Consider the following 12,876-nt stretch of genomic DNA (forward strand, 5'->3'; position numbering starts at 1 on the left):
CATACGTTGTATGAAATTTTTTCAAGTCCAATGTGTTATTACCACTTTAAAAAAAAATAGTCGTTCAATGTGATGATGCTCATTGATGACAGTGCACATAGTCAGCACAACTTTCAATTAATTTCAAAACACGGTGAAAGTTGTCTTCTTGCCTCCAAATACAAGCAACGTATTTCTTTGGATTTACTAAAGTGTTATCAAAACATCTAAAGTGTTTTAACACTTTCATTTGTACAGATTTCAAAGGATACAGACTTTTTTACGGATCGAATTGCAGTCACAAGGCAATTAAAATTTTATGAAGTCATGAGAGTGTACCATATAGTATTACAATCACAGTAAGAATGAAAAAGGCTTTCTTTTTTCCTAAATTTTGGTCTTAATTAACCGTTATTTATCTGTATTTTGTATGGAAAATCATACCCTGAGTAACGCGAATTTGACTTACGCGGTTGTCGTTAGTCCCGCCTATCTCGTAACTTCAGGATATTACTGTATAGATCTGAAATTTTCTACCTTTCTCGAGTTGCAAGCACTGTCAATGCTTATCATCAAAGAGCACTCTTTACAGCAAAGGGTGATAACTTTTAGGAGAGTGCGGGACACTTCATTGGTTTGAAAACGTGTCGCAGGCCACTTAAGTGATCTGTGAATGTGCCTCGGATCTTTTAAGTGATCTGGAACTGTGTCGCGGGCTGCTTCAGTGTAAATGTGCTGCGGGCTGCTTGATTGATCCGCAAATGTGCTGCGGGTCATTTAACTGAACTGTAAATGTGCCGCGGGCCACTTGAGTCGTCTGTAAATATGCCGCGGTCAGCTTGTGTGATCTGGAGCTGTGCAACAAATCACTTAGAAAACCTGGAAATGTTGTGGGTCACTTAAGTGATATAAAACTGCACTACGAGTCATTTAAGTGACCTGTAAATATGCCGCTTAGTTCATTTTCACAAAATTAATGTTTGAGGTTACGGGCCACATCGTATTACTCCATTAGACCCACGAGAAATGTGTTGAGCATGTATACCTTACGGCAACGTTTACATACGTATGCTTGAAATCTGTATCCATGTTGAAGATGGCTGGTATAGATAATCAAGACAATACTTTCGAAAACTGAGAGAATGTACGTTTTGCTAAATTGCATTTGCTTGAAATTTTTCCTGGTTTTATAAACAATAATATTCTGAATGCACTGTAGAATAGCATGATCACTGTCACTTCCACTACATGTATATCATGAATGGCAAGAATGAATAGAGAACGCCTGACCATAACTAGTATATAATTTGAAAGTTTGTTCCGAATTATGAATGAATCCAAAGTAGATAAGAATAACCTGTTAAGCCTCTCCTTTCATCACAGCCTAAAGCTTTGTATTAGTTGCATGATCTTGAGATCCATTATGTTTCACTATATGATGCATAATTCAGCACCCGAATTCAACACCTTCGCAAGATATTATAATTCGCTCCACAATGAAGCTAATTGAAGTAGCTACGGGACAATGTATGTAAAGCCGCACTTGAATTTCATGAGCAAACTTCCATCCGTCGAGTATACCTTTGTGTGTTTGAACCTTCGATACCAAAACAGTTCTGATCCTGACAATCCGAGACGTGATTATATCGTCACAAAAGCCAATCTTTAAACCTGTGTCCAAGCTCATCTAAAATTTTGTTTTTCTTCTTGCCGAATAATCGGCCTCTATTCATAATTACTGCTTTTCAATTTTATATATTATAATTAACACGCAAACGTGCATACATGAATTTACAATTCATAATCATATATAATGTTTATTGTATCTGATTATGCATCGTGTAATATATGTAATAGGCTTTGTAAGACAACAGTTTCGGTGTCACATGCACTGTTTGCGTCCGAGCTGTTGACGCTTCAGAGACATCTCGAATGAATATAATGCAAAGGATATTCGAGATAATAAATTAAGTCACAACAACCGGCACAAATATGAAAAATCGTATCATTTCGATATTATTTGCGACAAAAAATGTGGTGAAATCAACACAAATATATATAACATTCCAAAGTTGATTATTTGAAAGATATTCAGTTTAAAATATAGTGATACCCCCTTGGCTAACGAACGCCTCGGCTAACAAATATTTTTCTTCGTGATATTTCTGCCGCTAATGAACATTTTCGTTGATATGGATACAAATACAAGGCCACAACAGGCCAAATGCCCAACGAGGTGGCTGAAAAAAGATACCTATAACAAATATGGATGTCATATATTTCTAAAATACAGCAACCCAATTAAAAATGAAACTATAAAAATTAAAACTATAACATGATAAAATATTATGCAATGCCCATAAAAAATATTGATGGTTGTCTTGTTCTAAGTATGGATAACTTCTCGATTTACCCAAATATGTTATAGTATTTCTTTTTAAACGTGTCAATTCTGTTAAAATTTACTACCCCCGAGGGTAGAAAATACACACGCTAGTATGAAACAGCCGCGTCGTGAGCTGAATTTTAGCACCATCAGAATTCTGTCAGTAGAGCCCTATTTAACTCATGTCCATCTCGGAATCTTTTTCCAGTGTGAACACTCACTTCTCTTTCTTAAATTTTTTGAATCATTTCATGTAAAATGAAAGATCCAGCTAATAGAAAATACATCGAAAAGAAAAGAATCCTATGTTTTTCGAGCACGCGTCCTTTCAGTGCAAGCCACTTAGCATCAAACTGAACAGTCTAGACATTCTAAAAGCTTTTTTTTTCATCTGCATGCGTAAGACACAGAAATGAACTGACCAATACACAAATGAATGGGAACACCTACGAACTCGACTGGGTTGTGGCAATAGCACAGCTGGTGTTGGTTGTGTACATTAGTGTAAAATAAAAAGATCTTCAGTATATCTCATTTATTCAGATTTGAAGCTGTTCAATTTTGTCTTCAAAATTTTGTCTTTTTTATAGCTTTCCTTGGTGTTTATAAAAACGTATTTTTAAATTTTGGGCAGAACCTGGAACCCTCAAACTATTTTCCATAGAAAGATATGGGAAACCACGTTTCGGCTAACGAAGACGATTCGTTCAGAAATCACGTTCGTTAGCCGAGGTATCAAGTGTATAGGAGAACGTATGTAACATGTATACTACGCCTGTGTGTGTGTCGATATTCAATTTTATTGCTCCGGCCATATAAAAAGTATACCTATATGGATATGCTAGATGCGGAATTCATCATTTTGTTAGTTACTATTAACAGATGTTACAAAAATGTGATAGCAGAAAAGTTATTTGTTACGCAATTCTTACTATTCACGTTTTTATGTTTCGATAATAATTTCGCATTATTCTTTCAGGTCAAGAATCGAATTTTTAGAGCTTCACAAGACGGAATCCAAAGACATCATTATTCCGAATGAGTGCAGTACTTGGGTAGGATGACCATAATCCCTTCCAGATTTGGAAAACCACCGAGAGAAGATCTCCGAAATCAGCATTCATGCACTAGCATTGAGGTGTCACTCATATGTCATGGTGCCAATAAAGTGTGTGCGGAATCAACATTATATCGCAGCGTCACAGCTTTCCCCACCAAGTGCGAGGAATAGCTAGACAAGGCATTATATGAAAAATGCATTATTAAAAAACAAATCTCTACTGTGACACCGTTTACATTTTTTTTTTGGCTTATTCATACACGCGTAATATACAAGAAATCCAAATTCCCAGTCACGTATATTCGATCCGTCTTATACAATAACCGAAACCATCAAACCCAAAAGTCACAGGCATACAAATATTTCGACACTTTACTTGATGCATGAAAAATATATCTTTTGGGAGACTAAAGATTTATTTTTCGATCATGAAAAACTGGAAATAACTGAAATATATACATATGAAGCTTTTTTGGGGGAAAATGATAAGTATTGGCAAAAGATTTTAATAAAATAGCAATAAATTCATTTTTCTTATAGATAAATCCCCGTTTTTAATCCATCTTCTTAATATTGATAAGTTTTTCGATACATTATGTCTCTTCTCTTATAACTCGAGCGCAAGCCGAAATGGCCTTATCAATGTCTTTCTTCGTAAGGCGAATTCCACTCCTAATCTATATCCATGTCAATTTCTCCATGAAAGCGATTCATATTCCTTTATGTGGTGATTTCTCTTCATTTCGAATGGATTCTTATCGAATAGATTTTTGCGTCAGCCATTTACTTTATTTTTTCTTATATCCCCTTGATAATTTTGTTGTCATTTCTGAGAATCGCCCGAACATTATTTCAAATATTACTAACTACCTCGGCATAATTGAAAGACAAATTTCTTCTTGTCTCATGTTAATGGTGAGAGAAACGAGACCTAGAATGATTTTAGTCCTGAAGATACTACCGCCGGGATTTTCGTTTCTAAATGTCTAAAGTACTTGCATCTAAACAAGGCGACTAAAGCCTATAATCTCAGAAACAGAAATGGACTTTTGATGTAACATACTACAGTAGAATGGACACCCATGGGACCAAATATTTGGTCCGCTAATGGGGAGGTACGATGTACAGTGGGACCTCGACTTTCACATTTATACGACGTTTGGCTTCTGTCGCAATTGGTTCTTATACATTTTAATGTTAAAATGTATATGTTACTGTGTGTTAAAGTTTCACCTGTGGTTATGCATAATCCCTAGTTGTCTCGATAAAAAAAGTTTCACTTTTACTAGTGATTATACATAATTCAAAAATAAAGTTGGTAAGTCTGTTAAATGTGGAAGAATGTCTAACCTTTCTTCTCTTCATTAAACCAATCAATTATTTCTAACGGTACGTGATATGAGCACTACCCATATTTTGCAATAAAAATTAAGTTACTTTATAATAAGTGTGAAAATAAAAGCATACATAAAATTATCAGTCGTGTAATATGGACTTTCACCACAGTTTATCACTTTTTAAATCACCAGTTATGCACAGTTAATTAGGTAATTAAGTGACGATTTATCATATTCACCAATAGGAGGTTGGGATTAGGCATAATCTTAGTTGAGTATGATAAATTCTCAGTTTATGACCAAAAATTAACAGAGTTTGGAAAAAAATTAGAGTTTGTCTGATTTACTGTCCGCTATCTACAGTTTCCGCTAACGAGGAAGGAAATACATTAAAGGCCTATTCCACGAGACCGGTGATCAGAAAAGCTTCCGTTAACGGGAAGTGTCCGTTAGGGGAGGTTCCACTGTAAATTGAAATCTGAAAATGAAAATTTTCTAATATTTTCAATATTCGAATAAAACAAGGTATTGATATGTAATTTCTGTTCATTAACTGATTATTTTAATCTTGAGCAGGATGGATCTTTAAATGCGATCCTCCTAGCAATTGACTTTTGTCGATTAACGAAGGAGAGATATCTAAGGGGGATTGCACTTAATCTGTTGTTGCCTCTTCTATCTCAGTGATTTCCCCCATCCTTATGCTCTTTTGTTCGAATTTCTGTGTTAATGTGTTGCGGCGACCGATTTTATTGTTGAATAATACTCGACCAATATTAAACGAGTTCCACACCCCCTTGTTCTCTAATTGAATAATGACTGTCGTTTAAAACGATCGAGTTGCTCGCCAATAGCACGATCTCTCTCTCTCTCAATCTCCCGCACTTCCGACCAACGATTCGATTTAAACGTTTTCAAAGATCGGCTCAGCTTTTGACTCGTAATACACTACGCTGGTAAATGATTTGTGTTTTACTCCAACATAACTCAAAGAGCTCTCACTCACTCACCAAATAATCCTTTCGATATCCATTCTAAATAACGCGCAGTTTCTCCGAACTCCGTGCAACGATCATTGTCAATTGATCTCGGATTATAAATCACCGCAACGCATGTTTCATAAACCATAACAAAATGAAACGTATGAGAGATTTCTCGAGCCATTGCTTATTCATGTTACAAATCAAAGAGTTACAATCCATTCATAGGTACGATGGGTATGTTACCAGAGTTTGTACTCTTTGAAAACATATACGTTTCCAAGTGCAATATCTATACATTCAAAAACGTACATGTCAAGTATAGATGCGTCTGAACCAGATAAAAGTTTTGCCCATCCTCATCTCTCCCAAAATTATGTTTATACAATTTAATGAAGTGTGCGGATAGTAAAATTTATAAGAGCCACCATTATAAAAATATTTTTTTCATAAAATCTCGTGTTTAAAAACGGGAAGTTTGATTTCGACCAGAAAATATGAGTCCTGGGAAATACGGTGGATATTTGTACAAGGATATAGTGTTCGAGACACTAAAGTAAAGTTTGAGTCCTTTCGTTTCATTGAAACCTTCATGAATTCAGAAAAAGTCACATTTTCATTCATTTTACTTCATTCATGTATGCTTTTCTGAAAAAAGTCCCTAAAGAAATAAGAAACAGTTTCATCAAAAGAAAATAATCTTTTTTTAAGAGTAAAATTTCTTTGTTTCAACTTTTTCATCTTTCGACTTGAAATTTTATGACTTTGTCTTTCCTCAACTTCTTTTTTTCTACATTCTTTTGCATGAATAGAATTTCTGAAGTCAATTGTGATTTTATTCTGTGCATGAGGAACGTATTTGTTTAAAGGAAAAATAATGTCAAAAACATTATTAAATTTTTTTTCCTACATTAGAATGAAGGAAGTAAATCCGGACATCATTATCTTTTAGATGAATTAACTAACTATAGTTCTTGTTGTACTTTTCAATGCTATCATCCTATAACATCTGAGTGAACCTAAGACAATAGAGCGTATTTTCATGTGCCTCCGTACCGCGGAAAGTCATACTAATCCAATCCGATTAAATGACTCATGGTAGACATTACAAGTGTGTTTTTCAAAAACGTTAATTGATATGGTATAATAAATTTAATAACAGTTATTTTGATAATTATTACCAGCTGAATTAAATAAATCCTTGAAAATGTTTCTTTGCACATGGTGTCAAATACTGCAAAGGAAGCATCTTTACAGAGGTATCCTATCAGCATAAGTTACGTAAAGTCGTTTTCCGTACATAGTAACACCTTCCGCAGAGAAAAGATATCTACAGTAGATTGAATCAATGTGGTGGTTGATAGCAACCGATATACATTAAAATTTCGTTATAACGATATTTCACAATCGCGAGAAAATCTGTCGTTATAAAAGACTTTTTATTATATGCGAATTTTTCAATTTTTTGCTCTGTGAGGTAATAAATTGTGAAATATTTTATCTGCATCATTAATTTTTTTTTACATTTTTCATATAATTTTAATTTAGTACTCTCGAAACAAATTAACCGACCGGCTGACAAATAAAGTTCTCAATTATTATCTCACTGCTCAATTCCATGGCTTTATGGATGGATTTTTCTAGCGCGATTTATCTAGCCACTTTTAAACTTTTCTAAACTGTAGGTTCTTCCGGTCAAATAAACTCTGAAAATGAAAGATGACCGTGATCTGTCAGTTACTGAAAGTGAAAAAAATTGAATGAAGTTATCACATGACCCGTGTGTGTAACGGGTGGTATTCGAAAGCCTAAGAATAAGAAGAGGCTGTAAAAAATTTGACTTTTATGTGTTGTGTTCATCGTTTGTTAGAAGCGCCTGAGAATAATGTTTGAAAAAAGCATGCGCGATGCAAATGGTAATAATACCTTCTCGGTTTTATTTTTGAAGAGAAAGAAAGAAAGCCTGATGTTTTTGAGAATTTTGTTGACGTTATAGTGAAAGCTTCATAATTTTTAAATTCGTTATAAACGCACATTTTCGTTGACATTTAACTTCAAAAATCAGTCGTAATAGTGAGATTTTCACCATACTCGTTATATCGTAATTTGACTGTATTTCATTGCACTTTTAAAAATTACCGAAGAAAACATACGTAAATACATCAGTGATGGATGTCTGCAAGCATTTCTATTAAAAACCAAAAATTTTCAAGGAAAAATATCTCTACAGTACGTATAAGCAAAAGTGACTCTCGCTTTCAAAAGTTTTCTAAACTTGAACCATACACCATTTGTCGACTCACATGCCTACTAAATATATTTCCAATGTAAAATATATATATTTATATAAAATTAACTGCTTTATACGCTTATACAAACATAATTTATTATTGTGAAGGTGTAAGAACCCCAAGGAAAGAAGAATATGACGTACTCTAAAAATACCTCAACTATGTATGACAGTTGTAGTTGACAAAATTTAGCAGAGATTTTCTGTACAAAATTCGTTACTCAGCATAAAGGTAAATAATGACACGTGTGATTCTGATATTAGCACATTGTCTACCGGATTTTTAAGGAAAAGCTCATTCATCACACCGGCTACGTTTGACTATAAAAGCACGAATTAACTCCTGACCAGTGAACAATGCTGCGTTAAAACTGATGTTTGGAATTAAATACTCATGTCTAGAATTTGATAGTGTTAAATCGAAAAAAATGAATCCTGAAATAAATTTAATTGATACGAATTCGGTAAGAGATGATGTTTAAAAATCTTTTTAGTGAACTTTAATATTGATATATCAACACTGAGTCATTTGCAGAAGAAAATCTAGCCAATTACCGTATATCAAGAAAATATACTTTTTCTGGATATATGTCGTCTCACTCTCGATACGAACTCTCGATATAAGCCTGACACAAAATTTACACACCTTTAACCCAAACTTACTTTGTGGTAATATTTAAGAAGAAAGATTCTGAACTCAAAACTACAGATTTCATTCACAGTTTAAGAGTTCAAACCCTTATAATATTTTACAACTAAAATAGGCGATCTACATTCTAACTGTAAACTTTTCTTCAATAAAGCAAAATATATGCATGTAATCCTACGATTTCTATTGAGCCATCAATAAAAACATGACATAAAGATCATAATTCATCAAAAAATGTTATCTCGTCAAATTTGCCTATAAAATGAAGTTTTATTTGAATTCATAATCAGCTTCATTTTTCAATCACAATCCCATAACGGAATTTTTTTATGATTCCTATCAAATTTAGTTTTATTTTTGCTGAGTACGTGAAGTACTCTTATTTGGAAAATTAGGGAACTTAATTTTTGGAAGTTATACATGAATTAATTACAAATTCGTGTGGTATTGGTAGATTCAGACAAATTCTCACTAAAAATCAATAATCGCGAGACAATTGAGTTCTTTTATTTTAAGATGTCAGAATAGATGTATTTGGAAATGTCGCAGTGAAAACAGATGCAAGATGTCGTGTTGAAGAGTAATCCACATAAACCACATCATTGGAATGAACTACAAAAAAACGTGACACATTGTATATGTAACTGTTTTCAGCAACTCTCTGACTGCCAGATGACAGCTTATATAATCTCTCTTTTTTGTCGGCATTTATTTATTTATTTTTGGTTCCTGCTCCTGTGCTATCCAGAATTGGTACATCCAGGTATTTCCCCTCCATACCCAATCATCTCGCTTGTCTATGGTTGACTGTTTATAGTCAGGAAGATGATAATAATAATAATAATATAAAAAAAATAACTTAGCCTACCGTGAAGGCAACTTGTTATCATTGTGTGCTTATACTTCACACATACATGCTTCCCCTCCCAAAAAAAAATAAGTAAAGGGATGAGATGGCTTTGGTTGTACCCATCGCAGGCTGCCAAATAACAGCCATCAGCCTGTTCAGCTGAATATGAAGACGGGCGCTGTATTGTTCGAGAACATGTCACACGCTCAACGAAAGTCAAGATAAGATTAGACGCCTTGTTGATGGCTTTCGCCAAAATATATACAACAAAAATATATATTCTTCCACAGCAAGAAAACTAACAAATATTCATGTTTAGAATTGCAACTTGATGCAAAAACCTCCAACCACATACCTTAAAAAATTTAGCCAATTTTTTTTTAATACAAAGTGGGAACCAAAATTTATTTTCTAGAATACTAACATGTACATATTGGAGAAGGAATCATATTTTAGTAATATCGATAGGGAGTGAAACTCTAAAGATTTTTTATGTAATTGTAAGATATTCATATGCATATTAAAGTTAAAACTCGGAAGTATTCCGGGTATTAAATATCATGAAGAAAAAAACAGGTTTAACGGTCAGTATGTAATGCAGTTTCGGAGTGTATTTTGGTGATTATTGAAAACTTTTATAGAAATTAAATTTCAAAATACTCTTTTATTGATAGTTAGTTAATTATATGGACGGTACACGCAAATTTTTTGTAGATAGAAAAATGTTTTTTAAGAACGTTTTCATTTCATACTTAAGGGTTTATCTCTTTTGGCGCGACTTTTTTATCATACGTTTTTTTTTCTCACAAATATGTAGCGAAAAAATCTAGATTTTTCTTAAAATCTCGAGCTATACACTAAATCCTCCGGTATTTGTCGATGCGAAAGGTAAATACGTCTTCGAAATCCCTAAGACGTTCTGTTGAATGTTCGATCAATATCACTTGTCAATTGAAGTGTCTTGGGACATCTCTGCAAACTCCAGAACCTAAGCTGAAACTTCGAAGAACGCACGCACGCACGCACGACAACTTTACCCTACTACTTTATGTAGTAATGTTCTCAACCGATTCTATATAAGAAATTTCTTATCACTTTTAAATTTTTTTACTTTTGCGTTCAAATTTATAAAGTTAGTGCAAGGATTCTTGAAAACGCATTCAACACTTGTAGTCATGTTATTAATAGTCATAAAAATAGTCATAATATCGTTTTGCCATAGATCCCAGAAAATTCATACGGCAACGCAAAAAATCTCAAATTCGACGTAGAAAATTTAAGTATCTGTTATAGAATTAACTAGCCATTTAATTGGAAATAATGTCCTTAACCCTTGAATGCTCAGTTTCGTATACGTACAAAGGGTTCTTTAAACGTTCATTACTGCAGCCAGTTTGAAGATAAAAATTCAGATTTGCCTTTGCACATAAGGTTAGATCATTGTCTTTCCATTTTATATTTTGAATTTGTAGTTGAATTTGCATTTTAATATTATATATATAGTTAGATGTGCCAATTACCCATTTATAATAACTGATATTTTGTGTTTTTCGTAAAATGATTATTTGCAATTTGTTTCTGTACTATTCGTTGTACTGTATTTATTATTGATGCAACCTATTGGAGAGGCTTTTTGCCTAAGTCTGAAAAGATTATGACAATGATTATGTCCTAATTAACAACAACTTTTTTTGTTGTTGCAAGCTATCTGTAGCTGTGATTTAGCTAAATTTATTAAAATGTTTTGTGATTTTTTTAACCTCGAAGTTTGCTAGACGAATTTTTTTTCTCACTATATTTTTTAATCACAAAGATAATTTTATGTTTCAAAGTAATATTACTTCAACACATTTATTTTAATGCAATTATGCAATTTTTAGGCTCTGTACATCCTCTATAAGACCCTGTATGAACAGTACAATTCGCAATAGATATTTTCAAATGGTTTTTCCGGCGTTCTATACGTGTCAGCAGCTATAAAAAAAATGATTCATTTAAGTGTTAAATCGATGGTTGTTGAATTAGTTTTTAAATCATTGCAAATGCGTTAAAAACATTTTCTACCATTAAATATCACTAGTCATCATACCACGCTATTTGTTTATCAATATCAGCTATTATAAGAGACAATGGCAAATCAAAAACGGTTTTTTCCCGCCAACAATAAATTGAAAGTTCGATCGTGGAAAAAGAAACAAAAAGCGAAACCTTTCGGAAAAGTTGGAAATAAGTGCAACAAAGTTTGTTTTTTTGCGAAGTGAGTATTTGCCGACCGCGGAACGCAATGTCGGGCCCACACAGTCAAGGTAAGAAACGTACAAAAAAAAAATAATAATAAGTGCGCGCCAAAGAATCAAAGTCTTACCTCTTCCTCCGGACAGGTGTGAACAGAGTCCATGCTTTGACTGAGGGTGAGGGGACTGTTGTTGCTGCTCGGTGTGGACATCAGATCCCAATTCATACAACACTATGTCTGACTATTATATAGATAGATGAGTGAGTAAGTGATCTCTTGTCGAAGTGGCCCCGATCGAAGAGTAATGAGCACGTGTGTGTGTGAGTAAAGTATTTCTACGAAGTGTGCAGGTGAAACACAGATGATGATGATGATGATGCGGCGCTGCTGAGAGGCTAGGTGTGCTGTGAGCGGGAATCCACCCAGCAGCCGAGCTTCTTTTGCTCCTCCCACGCCAACGAAACCTCTTGGCAATCTCCTTTGGCGATTATACCACCCTCCCCCCCCAAACTCACGAATAAAACTTATTTCCCACAAAAAAATTCTTACATGAACATTTACGTGGAAATCGCTAAAAATATCTTGTCGCGTTACTCTTATTTCTCGATGGTTTCTACGCAACAAAATAAATTACGGAGTACAGAAATTTTGAAATAAATCAATATTTTTTGACGTTATTTCACGTGACTTAATTAATTAATTAAGGGAGAGCGTTGCATAAAACTGATTACTGACCAGTTGGGCCGTATAGACGTCCATGGAAATTGAATAAATTTTGATCGTGTGTGTTTTTGCGTGTGTGTAATGTTCATGTGTAATAGACAAAAGTTTGTTCTCGGATTTTTGGCATGGTGTTTTGGCGGTTTTTCTTGAGTTGGATGCGGAGCACATCCCACTCAAACCAATGACATCGCAAAGTAGTGTCGGTAGCGCCCCCCTGATTCGGTGACGTAATCGTCGAGTTAAGGTGGCGCATAGCTTCTTTTGAGCCTTCCCCTTTGAAACACCTTGCTCTTCACACACAACTACTGCCTCAACACGTGATTCCATAGACACGACGTCCTGTTACAGAAATGGGAGGTTCTCTCGATTCCCATTCTCTGTCTGTT

The 12,876-nt window shown here is 34.2% G+C and overlaps 1 protein-coding gene across 4 annotated transcripts in view; it reads right to left on the bottom strand.

Moving 5' to 3' along the window:
- LOC149084819 (protein couch potato-like) overlaps positions 1-12,172 on the bottom strand; it is a 278,831-nt gene extending 266,659 nt beyond the window's left edge. For all 4 annotated transcript variants that reach the window (XM_089232560.1, XM_089232561.1, XM_089232559.1 and 1 more), the window contains exon 1: positions 11,897-12,172. In XM_089232560.1, the coding sequence (XP_089088686.1) occupies positions 11,897-11,992 (96 nt within the window). In that variant the 5' untranslated portion in view covers positions 11,993-12,172. The remainder of the gene's footprint in view (positions 1-11,896) is intronic.
- Positions 12,173-12,876: the final 704 nt, after the last annotated feature.

This window comes from Pholcus phalangioides, unplaced genomic scaffold, assembly GCF_987345545.1.
Source record: "Pholcus phalangioides strain wild (caught in Gottingen) unplaced genomic scaffold, Ppha-v1.0 ptg000007l_1, whole genome shotgun sequence".
NCBI lineage: Eukaryota > Metazoa > Arthropoda > Arachnida > Araneae > Pholcidae > Pholcus > Pholcus phalangioides.